This window comes from Muntiacus reevesi, chromosome 6 (assembly GCF_963930625.1).
Source record: "Muntiacus reevesi chromosome 6, mMunRee1.1, whole genome shotgun sequence".
Classification (NCBI taxonomy): Eukaryota; Metazoa; Chordata; class Mammalia; order Artiodactyla; family Cervidae; genus Muntiacus; species Muntiacus reevesi.
Window position 1 is genome coordinate 59,537,663 of NC_089254.1, and position 18,896 is coordinate 59,556,558.

Here is an 18,896-nt window from a genome sequence, read left to right on the forward strand (position 1 = left end):
TGGCAGTTGATAATTAAAGAATTCGAACCATGTCTGATGCTTTAAAAAGGTACATTAAAGGCTATGACAGGTTTGAATGAGAGTCAAAACTCCGTGCCATGCCGCCCTCCATGGTTTGGGGCAACACGACAATTTCATGGCCAAGAGCTCTGTTGTCTGTTTCTATTTGGCCCAGAGGACTCTTTTGGCTTTTTGTGCCTAAAAGCAGTTGAGGACCAATGCAAAGGAGACTGGCTCCGGCTGATGGAATGATGGCATACAGTGCTCTGTCTGAGCCCAACAGAGCTGTTTAAACCAAGGCCCCAGCAAAGGGTGACTCTGTGATTCCCTGCATCTGTACCTCGACAGAAACAGCCACTTCCTTTCTTCAGAAAGTGAGAGAAGGGCTGGAAACATCACTAAATTAGGCGGGGAATAAGTCAAGAGAAAGCTATGACGTGTGTGCTCCTGAGTTATGTGGAACTCGCTGAGGAACTCTGGACACCCCATGAAAGCATCAGTAAGAAGGACCTAGTAATAGCACCCACCTTGGGTGGAGAAGGAAATGGCAACCCACTCCAGTATTCTTGCCTGGGAAATCCCATGGACGGAGGAGCCTGGTGGCCTACAGTCCACAGGGCCGCAGAGTCAGACACGACTGAGTGGTTTCACTCCACTTGGGTGGGGGGTGTCTCAGTATCAGACGAAGTTGGTCCTGTGACTACAGAGGAAGTCTCAGGACATATTAACAGTGATGGAATGACTGTCATAATGAACCTGTCCCCAGTGGAACCCTTGGTCCTTCTCACCAAATGCACTCTTTTGCCCCTGGGGGACTGTCAAGAAGGGAACACAACCACACAATCCTTCAACAAGGCAAGCAAACTTCTGGAAAAAGATGTATAGTAGCCAGGAAGGACAGAGCAGGAATACATCTGCTTCTTTAAAAAAAAAAAAATTTTTTTAATTAATTTTCCCAAGCAATGCAGGGGAGGGGAAGTATGTGTATAATACGATTTCTATGGTAGAACTAAATTATCTTCCAAAGTGCTTGCGCTGGCCCCTGAGAAGGCAAAGTGTGAACCGAAGGAATGATTGGAACACTGCCTAGAAACAAAAAGGTGGGCCCTGAGGCAGGAGCCAGGCGCTGCCTGACGGGCTCAGACAAGAAGACTCGGGTAGGGTGGAGGTGGGGGGTGGGGGAAACACCAGGCCTGCGCCTGGAGAGACGGATGCTCCTGGCCCAAAAATTGTCCACAAAGAAGAGACATGAACCAAGATGCTGGTAACAAAAAGAGCCCTGACCTCCCCACGGCAAGAGGTCTATGCAGGCCACTACCCCTGCCGCAAGTGGCAGGACTCAAGTGAAGCTGGGAACTCCACCAGGGCCTGCAGAGGCTGGTTACTCGAGCCACCAGGCTGGCTCAGCCTTTCGTCTTTGTCTTGTAGAATAAGGAAGCCCATTATTCCTAACATGTGCCACAGGAGTTCATTAGCAGTGAGGGTTCCCCAAGGATGGGCAAAAATGATGTGATACCATTTTTCCCAATGAATATTTATAAGTAGACCATGCTCAACTCTCCTTATTGTATCTCCTGGTGTGGTTTTTTTTTTTTTTTTCTTTTATGGGAGGTTTTCAGTTTTATGTCTGAGGCTTTTTAAAGCAAGACTAATTAGGGTTTCTTTTTTTCTTTCTTTTTTTCTCCCCCCTTTATTCAGTTGTGCAATAGCAACAGCTGTTGTTTTTTTGTGCCTCATTTGGCACTCACGTAAAAACAGCAACTTTTTGTTTATAATAATAACAGATGTGAATAAAATTAAATGCTGTCTCTGACAGAGAAGGGAAGACATGTCCTGAATATATGGATGTATTTTTTCATTCACTGGAAGGTATTGAATAGGCTTGACATTTTCCCAAAATGCATAAAACCTTGAAAGGTTTCAAGTTGCTGAGGTGAATTCAATGAAGCTCATGCTTTGGAAGATAATGGATGCTTTATTCAGGGCGCTGGAACTATGGGTTTCTGAAAAGAGGTATTTCCATAAAGACGCCATTTCCATTCAGGACTACAACAGAGCCCGGGTTGGAGAAGGAAACTTCAGAAAAGGGGTTGGAGGGTGCCACTGGGCAGGTGAAACTCCTTCGGGAATTTATTAATAAACAACCACATATTCCTTTGAATGGCTACGAGAAGAAAACTGATTTGAAAAGAGAGAGAGAGAGGTAAAAGGAAAGGATAGTTATGATATTCAAAAGAAAACCCAGCAAAAGACACAAGGGAGCTGATCAAACAGAAGTTGGAGACATTAAAACAAAAAACTGGGAGAGATGAGTGAAAAACAGAGTGAGGTAAGAGCTATTACCCTGCTAGGCTAAAATCTGGGTGAGAACCATAAAGAACAAGGAGCAAGCTTTGCAAAGAACACGCGTCTATCTGGGAACCTGGAAGTTTTGGAGGATCGAATTCTGTGTTCAGAAGATGGGAGGTGACCATGTCACACAAAGGATGGTTCTCAAGATGCTCAGGTGAAGAGAAAGTCAACCTACAGACGAACCTGAGGGCAGCTGCTGATGGGAACACACTGCTTCTTGCGACACTCTGTCTTGCCTCTCACACAAGCACAGATGGTGCAGTTGACAGACGACCACATCTCTCCACCCTGCAACAGAGACCACAGAGTTCTTCCATAAGCTGGAGGCTGATGGGAGCTAGTCCAGCGGGCTAGGATTTGTGTGTCAAGGAAAGCATTTCTTTCCCTGAGTGATGGCTTCCATCAGTAGATTGGATTACTCTGAGGTGTTTATCTACATCTAACTGATCTGATAGAAACATTAGATCTTAGGGTATGTGCGTGTGTGTGTGTGTGTGTGTGTGTGTGTGTGTGTGTGTGTGCATGTGTGTGTGCATGTGTGTGTGCATGCGCGTGCACATTTCCCCTCCAGGGTATAAAAAAAAAAAAAAATGGTTGCACGTCAAACCAAGTCATATTTGCATCTTGCTCCTCTTGCATTGTTTACTTAGCTTCACCCTGGGAGACAAACAAGACTTTTCCTACATGATGCAACAACAAGGGTCTAATTTTTCCATTTGATAGGATTGAAAAGTTTGAGTTCTCCCAGATGCCACTAGTTAATTGAGATGTCCGGAGGTGGTTAGTTTATTCCCAGATGTGACATGGTTCTGGTCCACATGGGGCACGAACATGCAAAGAATGGAGACTAATCCATATGACTCCCATTGCCAGGCAGACACCTGACCAGCAAACCATCTGAAAATGTGGAGCACAGACAGAAAACTCCAAGAGTTATTCATCCCATGTCCCTGTCTGTCTGATACTCTCCTCCTAAAAGGCTGGGTAGTACTTGGGACACATTTTCTAGCCCAGAAAAGGCTGTTTGAGGCATCTCTTTGGCTTATGGGATTTATAATCTGCAATTGCCAAGTGCCCAGCCACAAAAATCCTGTACTTCTGGGAACATGCAGTAACGTGTATTCTTGCTTGTGAGAAAAAAGATCATGGGCAATAGATTTAGGCCTGAAAACAGAGCAAGGATTCTTTTCTGGGCTTTTGGATCTGAGCAGCAAATTTTATTAAAAACAGAAAACCAGCCCAGATCTTTGATGTCACCTATGCCTCGTACTCTTCCTTCTAATTTTGGAAGGTATTTTAAGGACTATCTAAGTTTCTAGTGCCTTTTATTTCTCTGACTGAATTTGTTTTAAAGGGCATTTGACTATTGCAAATTCTCTGAGTGTGCATTTCTAGGACTCCATAAATTACTTTAGTCCCCGTCCATGTATATGAAGGAACCTTTTTGTGAGGAGCCTGGAAAGCACTTTGCACAAAAGTGTCATCAGGGTGAGCCTACCACATCTGGATGCTCCAGAAACAGAGGATGACGTGTAAAAAGGACATATGAGTAGCTCTGGAAGCCTGGTGGAACCACAACACACACAGACATACACATATACACACATGTGACGCCATTCGCTTAGGCATGATACATCAAGTCTTTTTACAGATGTCGTAAGAATCAAGACACTCCGTTCAGCTCTGTAATAGGAAGTCTAGCCAAGTGCAGAGGGCCTGAGGGGCCTCCATCTCTGACTTGATTCTGAGGGTCCCAATTCTCAAGGGTACCCTGAGATGACACCTTCAGGTACAGAAAAACTCCCTCCACCCATGGGGAAAACAAACTAGATGGGCAGCACTTTGGACAAAGTCAATGATCTTAATCCTAACGTTTAAATGGTCACTGGCCAACTTCCCACCCACGCCACTAGGAAACCATGTAAAACACACCTGAGATGGGCAGCAGACGACCCTACTAACTCAGCTGGGGCAGGACTGTCTCATCTTTATTCAACTAGTCTACTGGCCACAACCTCACCCAAACATCTTCCCAATGAGAAAATCTCTCTCTGAAAAAGGAGCTTAGTGGAAAAGTTCTAAGAGAATCAGGATCTTGGCAAGACGCACCGCACATGTCTGACTGCTGTCCCCAGGCATTTGGGTACCCATAGCAGCACCATCAGGGGACTCCTCAGCTCAGCACCAACCACTGGCCACCACATTTAGAAAAGGCAATGTTTTACAGGTTTAATGTATGTTATAAACCAAAAGTAAAGCCAAGGAAAACACATTTTCAAACAGTTGCTTCTCTACCCCAACTGTCCTTGACTCTAAACATATATGTACATATATTATAATATAAATAAGTACATTTACACATACATACATGTATACACAAAATATGAAATATTGCAATCTGCACTTTGCTAGGAGCTTTCTACAACTTAGTATCATATAGTAGTTCCCATGAGCTAGGCTCATGACATACCCGGAAAATCTTGTTGCCAAACTTGCACACTTTGACGTCTTCCTGGGGCACTCGTAGGAGACAGTCATCACAACAGGCCTCCTCGCCTCTGTCGCACCCACCAGGGTGGGAGCACTTCTTCTTACACACAACAGTGGAGTCCTGAGGGCCCAAAAGCAAACTGGAAGTTAAAAACAATTTCCACCTCCACCAGACATCCTACCTGGTCTTCCTTTGTGTGTGTTAGTCACTCAGTCATGCCCGACTCTGCAACCCCACAGACTGTAGCCCACCATGCTTCTCTGTCCAAGGAATTCTCCCGGCAAGACTACTGGAGTGGATTGCCATTCCCTTCTCCAGAGGAACTTCCCAACTCAAGGAAGGAACCCTGGTCTCCTGCATCGCAGACAGTTTCTTTACTGTTTGAGCTACAGGGAAGTCCTGGTCTTCCTTTAACAACCCACAATTAACTTCTTTAAAACATATGCTGAAGATGTGTGTAAAAGTCGCTCAGTCGCATCCAACTCTTTGTGACCCCATGAACTATACTGTCCATGGAATTCTCCAAGCCAGAATACTGGAGTGGGTAGCCTTTCCCTTCTACAGGGAATCTTCCCAATCCAGGGATCGAGGATACCATATTCTAATTCACTGCAATAAACCTTTCATTCACCTCAAAATTTTATTTGCTGACTAAGTATCTGGACTAGAAAAAGAGGAAGCTATGAACAGTATGACATATGTCCTCCACTTTCCAAGGGCTTAGCAGTTAACGCTCAGGAGACTGATGGGATATCCTGCTCCAGCCACTGGGTAAGAAGGCCCAGTGCACTATGGACCAACTAGTTTCCTTCTTTTTTCCTGCCCTTCTCATCTTTTGCAACCCTCCTTAACAGTGTTCCCTCAGGTCTCCCCCATGGCTTTATGACACCTTCTAAGAACTGACAGTAAACCCAGGACATCTTTGATCAAAGAGTAAAAATTTAGAGCTCATGCTCCCTGTGAAGATGAAATTCCTTAGTGTGTTCCGTGTTCACAAAGGAACCAAACGAGCAATTCTAAAGCTAGGTCTGGGTTCTACAGGTCTTCCATCAACTGTGTGACCTTAATCAAGGGCACTTAAACTCTAAGGGTGACAAGTCTATATCTATAACATTAAGGAGTGTGGCTTGATTTCAAAAGAAGTGGCATTCCATGGACAAAATAGCCAAGTGAGCTGTACTTACTGACTCATTCAACAATGCATGAGAAAAAAGTTCAGAGGCGCCTAAGAAAAGTAAATTTTTCCAGTTTCCCAGCCAACAAGCTGAAATTTCACCTGGAGTAGAATGTCAGGTGGAATGACTATAAGAGCAAAATATTTATGAAACTTAGCAGAAGACAGGATGGAGGAAAGAAGAGTCCCAGGGTAGATTGGCCATGACCTCAAAGTGCTGAGTTAGTGTGAACCGAGAGCAGGGAAATGAGACCAAACCCCTCTCCAAGACATAGACCCAATCAGTAAGCTTGGAGAGAGGACTCACTGTGGAGCCTTGCATACAAATAGGTTGTGTAAATCGACAGACGTAACTTCTGCAGCTTCTACATCAATTCTATGACTTCAAAAGGCACTTCTGGTACCATCTACTATACTCTCACTAACTTAACTTCTTAATATGACAATGAGATGATCCTTCAATAAAAGGCATTTGTTATTCAAATCAAATCACACAGTGGATAAGATATAGAATTGAATAAGACTAGGGTAGAATGCCAGTTCATTTATTAAGTGTATTGTCTTGTACAAATCCATCCCCCTGTGCCCCGGATTCCTCATCTTCAAAATGGAGATGATAACACCTCTCAAGTTTATTATGCAGTTTAATGGAATATGCAAAGTACTTGGCACAGTGCCTGGCACATGGAAATAAGTCAGTTCATAAAATGGAAAAAATCCTTTGTCAAACTGCATGTTTTGATTTCAAGTTTGAAAAACAATGGCACTCACCAGCTCTAGAATAGTGCATACTTCATGATAGATTTCCCAACTTTCATTAAATATATACCCACAACCAATCATCCCCCACCACACACAAATAAACACACACACACAGTACCATTAGATCATTGCTTAGAACTGGATTAAGCAATTAGAATACAGAGATGGATGGATGTGCGCCGGTCCTTAAGGAACTCACAAAGAGAAGAGATAACCATCTGAACAGAGAGTATATAATAATGCGGTAAAAAGAACTAGTAAAGGTATAGGACTAGCAGAGAAGATGTAACAATTACCTATCTAGGTGGGTCGGGAAAACCTCACTAGGAGAGGTGACACCTGAGAAAGGCTGCTGTGAATGAAGAGGAGTTTGCTAATCAAACTCCAGAAAGATGAGGACACTGCGGGCAGACGGAAACCTGAAACTGAATTGTGTTCAGAGAACTATGTCCTGTGCCTGCCATGGCACTCACTGGGTGGGGATCCTGGACAGGGAAACTCTAAACAGGTACAAAACAACCCTGATCACCCCAAATGATTGCAGCCTGATTCTTCAAGTATTCCATTTCCCCCAAATGACCGTGAACTCGTACTCTGATAAAAAACATCTTGAAGGAACAGTTTCAGTTATGCTTCTTTTGAGTATTGGGACATATTGGCTAACCATCTCTCGAAGAATCTCTCAAAGAATGAGACCCAAAACGCTGTAAGCATAACTAATTTCTATTCCCGGGATGCCTGGCTTTTCTGCAATCAAGAGAATCAGGAATGTGACGTGTTTCATCAAAGGCTCAGTATCCCCAGGAGGAAGCTATAACCTGTGAAATTCCAGGAGAGAAAGAGAAGTCCAGAGGATGGAGGCCAAGGCCAACAGAAGGAGTGGCTATATGTTTAGCACAGGATTCTATGAACCACGAAAGAGAGGCGAGGGCTTCAGCAAAGTAATTCCAGCCTTTGGAATTACTTGCTGTTCAGTGCTAGGGAACAGACAGTTCAGCCCTTACTCAGCCACTTCCTTGAAGGAGTGCATGCTCATTAACAAAGGATGCCTTGAGTAATCAGGAACTTCTGAACTCTAATCCCAGAGTGATTGACAGTGAAAAAAGTTCCTCTTTCCCTCTCCAGACCTCTGGTTATTAAAAACAAACAACAACTATCACTCCCAAAACGTATTATTCTAAACTCATGTCACACAGATGTTTCGGTTAACTTGCTAATGAATGGTCCTAAAATCCTCCATGTAAATGATTCTCTTCTTGGTTTCAGAACTCAAACACCATATAAACATAGCCTAGGAAATGTGTGATGTGCATAATCCCTTTAAATTTCTGGAGCTGAGGAATTCTTTCTTTACCAGTCACTAGATGTGTGGTTGCCTTTTGAGAAAAGTGTGTAATAACTCAAGTAAGAAATGGTACTCTCTTCCCAAACTACCAGGTTTATTTTTGTGATAAACTGTGAACCCACGCCTTTCTTTTCTCTTTATTGTTGTTGTTTAGTCACTAAGTCATGCCTGACTCCCTCGTGGACTGCAGCACACCAGGCTTTCCTGTCCTCTACTGTCTCCTAGGGTTTGCTCAAACTCATGTCCATTGAGTCAGTGATGCTATCCAACAATCTCATCCTCTGTTGCCCCCTTCTCCTCCTGCTCTCAATCTTTCCCAGCAACAGTCTTTTCTGATGAGTTGGCTTCTTTTCTCTTGCATGTGGTTAAAGCCATTTTTATTGCCAGGTGTGCCCGAGAATTCATACTGAATAATTAGAGCCAGAGAATACTGCCACGTGTATTTGTCTGATTTTTATAAGTGCTTCAGCCCCTCAGAGTTTAATTCTCATCCCCAGAGCTAACTTATTGGTCCTGGGAAGATGACAGTGATTTGTAATTTGAATCCTATGTCTAAACTTTCTTGTGAACATGCAGTATAATTTTACAGATAAAGTGGCATCAGTAATGCCTTGTTCCCATAAATAACACATTATTATGTTTGGCTATAGTGTTAACATTAAAATCAAAATGGTATCCATGTTGGATCACAGCCCTTCAGAACCATCTTACCTTGCAGGTACATGCAGTGCAGTTATCATAGAGAAAAGAGGATCCATTGTCATAAACATCACTGCGAAAGAGGCAGCTTCCAAATGGGAGGTCAAACACTTTCCTTTGACCTAGAAAGATGCAATGGCATAGTGTTAGCAAGACAGAAGTCAGGGATGTCCCACTTCATCACCAGCAATTATATCACAGGACTGTTAAACATTCCCACAAGACCAGACAAATCTAGTGCACAAATACAGAGCCATGGGTCACATGTTTCTAGGGGATTACGAGGAATCATGGCTTCAAAGAGTTTTTGCTAAAGAGAGTTTGATTCCATACTGAATCTTGCAAGTTTAACAAATCTTTATTATGAGTTCATCCTAGTGAACCAGGATGACTAAGACATCCTGTCCCAATGGAGCTTAGTCTACTGGGGAAACAAATCCACAAACGATGATTTAAATACAATAAGGCAGTCAGTTCTGGAAAGAAGCCAATATAGGAACTGTGTGGACAGGGAGGACAGAGCAGACTTTTTGGAGGATGTGCTGCCTGAGCTGTATCTTAAAGAATGAGTAAAATTATCCAGAAAGTGGGTTTTGGAAGGGAAGAGGCAGGAGAAGTCAAGATATCCAAAGAAGACTAGGATGAACAAAAAGAAAAACTAATAAGATAGTAACTCAGTTGAAGAAATGACAAGTCCATTGGCATCAAGGGTGATGCTAACTCAAAGATCACATAGAGGAAGAATCCAACTCCACATACCCAGTGTTCAACCTCCCACAGTCATCACACCTCTTGCAGAATTACCTTGGTTTTCCCTGACGTAAGGATTTGATTGGTGACCCAAAAGGCGAAAAAAATCAACCCCAAATAAAGAGTGTAATCCAATTTCCTCCTTTCTTTCAGTATTTGAGTTTCTACTCCCTGGAGCACATAAAAATATCTCTGAAATGTTACTTCAATTAAGGACTAAGTTGAGAAGTCAAAGATTAATCATCACTCATAAGATTTATACCCACACTCTTCCTGTAAAAAGATTAAAAGCAATCTCTATTTCATTGGAGACCAAATGAAATGCTGAAGTATCTATAAACACATATGAAATGCTATTCTCGGAATTAGAATTGTTGGAATTACTGTTAGTAGGTGTCAAGGAAAATGCCATCTTCCCATTAAGAGTCAACCTCAAAGCTGGGATACAGTATAGATTTAGAATTAAATCATTAGTTTAGTTCTCCCTACAAGAAGCAAACTTGCCTCAAAAGATGATTGTGATAATTTTAACTTGAGTCCCACATACAGACTCCCGAGTGACCTTGAGCTTGATTTCTCCAGGCCTGACTTAGTTCACTTGTCATAAAATGATATCAAAATGCCTCTTCCCAATAACACATTACCATCTCTAACTACAATGTTAGTGCTAAAGTATACCATCAAAAACTTTTTTATGGTTATATAAAATTTAGCATAATGACTGTATGTACACCTAACAATTAGCAGTATCCCAACTGAAACAGGCATTCTTCTGTGTACACTCAGGTTCTGAGTCTTTTGAAGTTTGTAAAGATTCACAGATTAAATCAGAGGATTACCTGAAAAATACAGAATTCATCCTTTCTCTAGGTCTTCCTCTAGGTAACTCCCAAGGGTTGTCTGAAGCATCAGAAATCTGTGTGCAGGCCACTCACCCCATCAGAATCACACCTGTCATATCACACCTTGATTTAGGACACTCTATAAAAGAGTGTCACCCCTGAACAGAAAAACCCCTAAGCAGACTTTTTTTTTAATTTACTACAGAAATGATGGTGACATTATTTTTCACTGCTTTAAACACTGTCCTCTATATTATTCCATCAAAGATATATTTCTGTCCTTTAAGAATTAAAAATAGCTCTGCTTCAATTGAGTATTTGTTTCAAATTGTGATAACATGGTTTGCCTTGTCCTGTCTTTTATTATATATATTATTATATATTATATAATATATATTATATTATTATAGTTAGACTGGTGGATTGATACATCAGTAGACTACTGAACAAAAAAGGCTTGAGTTTACTCTACCTGCACAAATATGACCAATGGCAGATAAGTATTATCATTATTAGAGGTGGTATAATTCAAATAGGCTTCCCAGGTGGCACAGTGGTAAAGAATCCATCTGCCAATTCAGGAGATGTGGGCTCAATTCCTAGGTCAGGAAGATCCCCTGGAGAAGGAAATGGCAACCCACTCCAGTATTCTTGCTTGGAGAATCCACATGATCAGAGGAGCCTGATGGACTGCAGTCCATGGGGTTGCAAAGAATCAGACACAACTGGGCAACTGAGCACACAGCACATATAATTCAAATCTGATCTTGGGCCGTGTGACTCTAAGAGGTGCATCGGGTGCAAAAGGCAGGGGTATGTCGTGTGAATGAATCCTGCTCACGGGAAAACTGAATAGCAAATCAGTGTCCCAAAATCCAAAAGTCTAGTTAGCCTAAAATTTCAGCATCTACTAAGCATTGAAGTGTTTACCTTTTTTTTTTCTCCTGTCTTCTATTGTGTGGGTATGTTTCTTTCTACTGTCAAAGAACATACAATCTTATCCAAATCCCAAAGTCATCATGGCTCAAAATAAGATAAAACATTCAAAAGAATGGTTCAGAGACACCATGTATAGCCTAATTTAAGCCATTCCCACTTTATTCTGCTGGCGCTTAGCCCAGCAGTAAAGGTCTTATTTGGGAGAATTAGGATTTTTGTTTCCTAAGACTTACTGTTCCTTTTGTAGTCTGACTTATGACCACAAACAGACAGAAAAATCTGCATTCAATACAACAGTCATTGTTCATATGAGAATCTGATCTGACTCAGCATATCCACGATACCAGCTTCAGAGCTTTAATCAAGCCTGCTGTTGCTGCTAAATTGCTTCAGTTGTGTCCATCTGTGTGACCCCATAGACGGCAGCCCACCAGGCTCCTCCATCCTGGGATTCTCCAGGCAAGAATACTGAAGTTGGTTGCCATTTCCTTCTCCAACGCATGCACTCATGCTAAGTCACTTCAGTCATCTCTGACTCTGTGCAAGCATATGGACAGTAGCCCACCAGGCTCCTCTGTCCACAGGATTCTCTAGGCAAGCTTACATATCTTCAAATTGAGGCCCCCAGGCCATACCACCTCTGGGACGACTTTCTCACTTAGATGGGGCCCTGTTTCCACCATGACCCACAGCATGATGATTTCAACAACAGTGAACTGGCTACTTCTCTTCCGGAGGCACAAGCACACGTGGGCAACCCAAGAAGCACACACATCAGTGGAAATGCCTTCAGTCAGTCATGTCTAAACAATTCTGCTTTGTTCTGATAATATCTATGAAGTTACTTTAAAAGCAGGTGCGTGTTTGTGTGTGTTTGCGTGTGTATACACAGAAAGAAGGCAAACATTATTAGATGAAGAGTTAGCAGCAGGATCCTTCAAAGAAGAGAAAGCTGCCTTCATTCAACAAGATACCTTTATTGGCCAATTCAATTGTAGAAAGATAGACTTCAGGGTATGGCTATGATAAGCTGGGAATGATAAAAATAAATCAACAGGGGTTTCGATTGGAGGAAGCAAAGTATGAAAGAAAGACAGAAGATTCAAGGAAAGAGTGTGTACAGTAAGGATTGGAGGCTGGACTCCACAGAAAAGAGACAGTGATATTTTCCTAAACGCAAAGTAGCTGAGACCTTTTAAGAAGAAAGCAAGCTTAATATTTCAGTTTCTGTTATTCATTGTGCTTCCCTGAAAAGTAACCAGCCTCTCTTACTGTAAAACTTCAGCAAAATCCCCTGCACAAGCCTTGATTCAATAGCACCACAGAATGTGAAAAGACAGGGTGGGGAGGTTTTCCTGAAAGGACAAAATGATATTGAAGAAGCAGATGGAGGAGCGAGAGGAAGAGGAACAAAAATGGGAAGAGAAGGAGGAGGAGGTAGAAGAGGACGGAGGTAGGGAACAAATAGAAAAAAGCAGCAGGAGCAAAAACACAAAGCCAGCGGTGATGAGAAAACATAAGCCAAGGATCCCTGGAGATACTGGTGGGGATGCTGCATATTCTATTGTATTCATTTGATGGATCAAGTTACTTTTATCTGAATCTTAAACAGTCAAGCTCAATCAACTCAGTGACCCAAAGGCCACATGGAAGAAGTTGATACGTAGATTACGAATAAAAACCAAAGGATTCCGTGCTCTAGAGACCCTCCTTCCAGGGTGTTTCTCTTCAGCTGGTAACACGTGGGCTACTCTCCATGTTATCAGGAAAGCTGAGAAGCAGCAGGTTAAATGGTGGGCTTGGGAACTACAGAGACTCATGCTCAGGAGTCAACTCCATAGCTCACTAGCTGTGCTACCTTCTAGGAAGTCTACTTCTTTCTCAGCACAAAACTAATAATGGTGCCTATATTATTAATACACATCAGAATTCTATACTTAGCACCTCTAGGTCACAGACTCTTGAGAAAATTAAATGAGAAAAAAAGTTCCTGAGGTTTTCACATGGTACCTAGTACATAATAATTGTTCAAAAAGGAATAGCTAATCCTCTTTTTTATTGACTTTTTCATTATTCCCTTCCAAACCTCTTGTTTGAGGCATGTTATCCTCCTGCATGTTTTTGCCTCTAAAATAGCACTCTATTCCTCCCTCTGTTTACTTCATATGCCTTTATTTACTTATTTTTCTTTTTTGGTCATGCTTTGAATCATGTGCAATCTTAGTTCCCTGACCAGGGATTGAACCCTCGCGCCCCTGCCACCATCCCCCATCCAACCCCCACATTGGTAGTAGAGTCTTAACCACTGGACTGCCAGGGAAGTCCTCACATGCCTTTACAATACATTCCTACTAAATGTCAGATGTCCAGGTAAGACAGTTTCTCAAGGTAGTTCTCCCCACAAAAATACATTGCTACTAATCATCATATTTCCAATTAAAGATGGCTTCCTCAGTACCATTCTCCCCACAAGAGGCTATTATCCCAGGGTGTCTGGGATACCAGGTTTACAACTACAGGGGAAGATGAAAGTTCTGGGGAGGCTCAGAAGTGAAATAAACCCTTGTACACACCTTGGTGGTGATTTATTCTCTCAGATGTGCCCAACTCTTGCAACCCCATGGTCTTGTAGCCCACCAGGCTACTCTGTCCCTGGGATTCTCCAGGCAAGAATACTGGAGTGGGTTGCCATTTCCTCCTCCAGGGGATCTCCCCGACCCAGGTATCAAACCCGGGTCTCCTGCATTGCGGGTGGATTCTTTACCTACTGAGCCACCACACCTTATACTCAGGTAATCAGAAGAAGGTGTTGTCTCTGAGAAGCCATGAAATAGCACAACTTGAGAACCTCAAGTTAACAAAGCAGACGACTCTCCACAGAAACTCCCAGAATAAATTACATTGTTCTTTGACCTGAAAACAATCACTCACCCAAACATTTGGGGCAGCACTGTCCTGGGGGAATGTGGCTAAGATGCTGAGGACAGGAGAGAATGGGACAGACTTCTCTCACGCACTGTGTCCTGCCTCCCTAAAGAAAAGAGAAGGAGAAAAAAGCACATTTAGAAAAGTACGTGCATATATATAGTGTCTAACCAAACTATCTAGAACAAACCTAGGCCTTTTCTGAGGTTGGTCCCGGGGTGATTGCTCAGACCTGGGCAACTGCCCCTAGGTATCCTGCGCTCTTCCCTGTAGATGCCATGAATTGTACCCATGAGAAGACTGCCTCTAAAGTGATGGGCACACTATCACCTCTCCCCACTCACCGCCACCAACACCTTTATCTTTTTTTTCTTCTTGAAGTGAAAGTGAAAGTCACTCAGTCATGTCAGACTCCTTGCAATCCCATGAACTGTAGCCCACCAGGCTCCTCTGTCCATGACATTCTCCAGGCAAGAATACTGGAGTGGGTTGCCATGCCCTCCTCCAAGGGGATCTTCCCAACCCAGAGACTGAATCCTGGTCTCCTGCATTACAAGCAGATTCTTAACCATCTGAGCCACTTGAGCATTTTGGCTCTTAAGACCAACCAACCCTCTCGGTTTGTCTGAGATTTGAGGCTTTCAGTACTATAACCAGGAAACGTCTCTGGCAAACCCAGACAAGTTGGCCTCTCTTTCCAAGCCCAAGGCAACAAAGCAACTTTGGGGGTTCTACTGAGATGTGTCTTCCTCTTTCAGGTCCCCATCTTTTTAGTCCTGCAGCAAAGCTTCCTCCAGGAACACTTCCCTTTTGATTACTCCTTAATGGTGTTGCTAGAATGACTCAGCAAGGCTCACATTTAGGGAAGTTAGTCAATCTGCTGAAAATGGATACACTGGAAGCCAACATTCAGAAGAACCATTTCACTGAAGTCACTCAGCTAATCTAATCTGTTTCTATGAATCAAATAGAAGATTTATGATGACTGATATTAAAAAGAATTCAGCAGCCTCGGAAAATCTTCTAGAAACTTCGGATCTTTCATTGTCTCTCTTCTTGACCCTTTCTGTCCTACAGCATCCATCACCTCTGACATCTGTTCCTTCTCTTCCTCAGTATCCCCTGCTTCCCTGCCCATTAGTATCTTCTTGCCCTCCAGGATGTGAAGATGAGCATAACAACTTCCTTTCTCCATTCTTTAGCAGGGATACCTATTTTTCCAGCCTCAGCAACTTGTAACTGAATTCCATAAAGCCAAGACAAAAAAAAAAAAACAAAAAAAATGTGGACTTTCCAGTCAATTTACGTTCAACAGCTTTGCAAGGCTCAAGTGAAAACTATCCAGTGCAATATGAATAACTATCAAATTTGTGAATAATTCAGTTTTTTTTTTCTTTACCAACAAAAAAAATCAGTAAATTTAGTAGATCAATCACTAGGCAAATGACATTTCAGTGAATTGGCTTCTCTAGAATTTGAGCTGGAAACCAAACTAGTAGACCCTCAAAAGTATCCGTTGCCTCAAGCCTGGAATTTTTATCTTGAGAGGCCTCAGGAAATAAGCAACTCACGCCTCAAAGAGCCCTGGGCCTCGAAAGGGAAAGATTCCCTCACAGCGTTTCCTCACACCTTCTCCAGCACTCTCTGTATTAACACCAGACATTAGCCGTCTGGATCCTATTCATTCCCATCCGAGCACACTACTATCGCCTGTTGTTTCTGCTTTCCCTTCCTATCCCTGCCATTTTCATTATGCAAGTTTTATTTTTTGGTAGGGACAGATGAAAAGGGTAGAGTGTGTTATGTCTTTTAAAATATTTATTATTTTTAAGCCACTTTAAGGTTGGCTTCTTCCCCAAACCAATAGAAAACACACAAAAATACCACAAAAAGTCCTTCTGTTGTTTTTACATTATTTCCAGATCAGCGCGAATCACTAAAAATCTCCCAGGAATCCCTAGCTGTTCTCAGTGAGTTTCCTCACTCAACTGCATGATCCTGGACTCTGGCTCATCACCAGACTTCAGAGGTGCATAACCTGAGTCTTGGTCACACTCTGAGGTCTGCCCCGGCTTATACATAAACCACAAAAGTCAAATCTAGAGGGAGGCAGAAGGCTATCCTTAGCTTTTAACTTTCTTAATTCTTGAAGCCTTGGGCCACACGAGGTTGCCTGGATGTCGGCTTCTCTTAGGTGCACAGAGAACGTATTCTTTTCATCAATATTCTCTGTTCTTGTTGGATCAGCATCTATTTTTCAAGCATATTTTAAAATGAAAATTTAAGAAAAATATTGCATAGCTGCATGGCCGTTAACTTGTCCAACACACTGGAAAGCTGGCCAGAGACTGTGTACACTCCAGTAATTTTCCTTACAATAAGGTCAAAGAGTGAATTTTGCATGCATAATACAACTGCAGTTTGTGTCTCCCTAGAGTCTGTTAAAGTAACTTGAACTCCAATTTAAGTTTGCTGCTTTGGTCAGGTTTTATTTTGTTTGAGTTGCAGAATTGTGGCATAGCCCAAGTCCCGAGGCTGCATTCCAATTAATATCTCCAAAGAAAGTCCCAGGCCCTTTCAGCTCACAACCTGCTTCTATGATTTCAACTCAGCAGGGACTCTGGCTAAACTATAAGCCAGGGCTTTGCTGTAAACCAAGAAAGTTAAAAAAGCAGAAGCAAACATTTCTGGTTCTAAAAGTGCACTAATTCCTACTGTAATTGCACTAAATCAACTCTATCAGATTATCACCCTCACTTTCTAATTAACTTACCTGCCTCAGCTTTCTTTCCATGAGTCCATCCTGCAAGGTTCAATATCTCCAAGACTCCTATCCAGCATCCACAACTGTTTCATTATTTGAGCTAAGATTTATTCAAGGTTTACAATATGTTGGGATTACCAGCAGTGAATATAACATACCAAAAAAATCATTTTTTATAGATCATGTCCATATGTTAAGGTGGAGGATGACTTAACCATAACATTCAGGAGAAAGTTCAACCCACTCAAGCTAAAAGTCCATGTAGAAACAACTAGGTGCCCACTAGAATCTTTTTTCTTCCTGACACAGAGCCAATGTGTATTTCCCAGTCTCTCTTACTGTTAGGGGTGGCCAGTGGGAGGTAGACAGAAATCTCTCACACTAAAGCAGGCTGAATGCCGAAGAACTGATGCTTTTAAACTGAGGTGTTGGAGAAGACTCTTGAGAGTCCCTTGGATTGCAAGGAGATCAAGCCAGTCAATCCTGAAGGAAATCAATCCCAAATATTCATTAGAAAGACTGATGCTGAAACTGAAGCTCCAATACTTTGGCTACCTGATGGAAAGAGCCGACTCATTGGAAAAGATCCTGATGCTGGGAAAGATTGTAAGCAGGAGAAGGGGATGACAGAGGATGAGATGATTGGATGGCATCACTGACTCAATGGACATGAGTTTGAGCAAACTCCAGAAGACAGTGAAGGACAGGGAGGCCTGGTGTGCTGCAGTTCGTGGGGTCACAGAGTTGGACACAGCTGAGCGACTGAACAAGGTGCCATGCTCTCAAGAATTTTGCAATAACGTGGAAGAGCCTCTTCGCTGAGTCACCAATGGAAGTCTACCCACTAAACACCTGCAAGGAACTGTTAAATGAGCAAGAAATAAATTTTATCATGTTAACACTTGAATGCATCAGTTCTTTATTACCCCAGTGAAGCAACTTTGTCAAGGTACCCCATAATCTTTTTTCCAATCCCCAACACCAATACAGAGAGGGGATTCCAGTGTATCTTATTTCTTTCCTGTTCCCAAACATATCTTATGCCTTCTGTCTTCTTTATATATGCATAGTTCCCTTTCTGTCCCCATCACTGACCCCTATGGAAATCCTGCTTCACTCAAGGTCTATTTCATGCCTCTTCTCTTCTTAAAGTCTTCTAGACCCTTTCAATTCCCAACAACCTCCTCTATAATCTTGTTTCTTTTCCTTTCTCATCTACACTCTTGATATTTTTTACACACACATGAACATTTAACCCTGACAGACAACACTGGTTTTGCCTCTAAGCTAGACTATGGTATGGGCAAGAGTCAGTCCTTTGAGCCTAATATCTTTCTTCAGACTCAAGGAAACATCTCAATAAAAATCCACTGAATGAAAGGAAGAGCCACCACATATAATGAGCTCCAGAATCCAGAGCACTTTTTCAGAGCACTTCAACTACAAGATGCTGCTGAGATGGCAGAGTTAAGGGCTGTCTGCATCCCCTTACCTTTTTATTTCCTTGGGTTTTGCATAATTTGTGTACCAATTAAATGTTTGTTAGTGCCAATATTTCAAAAAGCATCCCTCAACTTCAATTTTTAAAGATGGTATGAGTCCTAGTATCCATGTATTTTGTCTAACGTTTGAAAATGTGTAAATGGTCAAAATGCATAGGGACTAATGACTGTATTCCCGTTTGATTAACAAGAAAAGCTAGGAACATCCATGATACCAGAGAGTTACAATTTCTACCATTTGCCCATTCCTTGAAAAGGTAAACTTGTCCTTTAGAGGTGATCCTTTGTTCCTATTGCCTATGCAAGTGCTTCTCCAAAAGTAGTCATTTTTAAAAGAAAGACGTGTCCCAG

The 18,896-nt window shown here is 42.2% G+C and overlaps 1 protein-coding gene across 1 annotated transcript in view; it reads right to left on the reverse strand.

Moving 5' to 3' along the window:
• The window catches only part of BMPER (BMP binding endothelial regulator), a 252,218-nt gene that overhangs the window by 91,907 nt on the left and 141,415 nt on the right, over positions 1–18,896 (reverse strand). Inside the window, exons 7-10 of the mRNA XM_065938888.1 lie at positions 14,286–14,385; positions 8,836–8,945; positions 4,823–4,963; positions 2,536–2,640 (exon numbers count right to left, since the gene is read on the reverse strand). Coding sequence (XP_065794960.1) covers positions 2,536–2,640; positions 4,823–4,963; positions 8,836–8,945; positions 14,286–14,385 — 456 coding nt within the window. The remainder of the gene's footprint in view (positions 1–2,535; positions 2,641–4,822; positions 4,964–8,835; positions 8,946–14,285; positions 14,386–18,896) is intronic.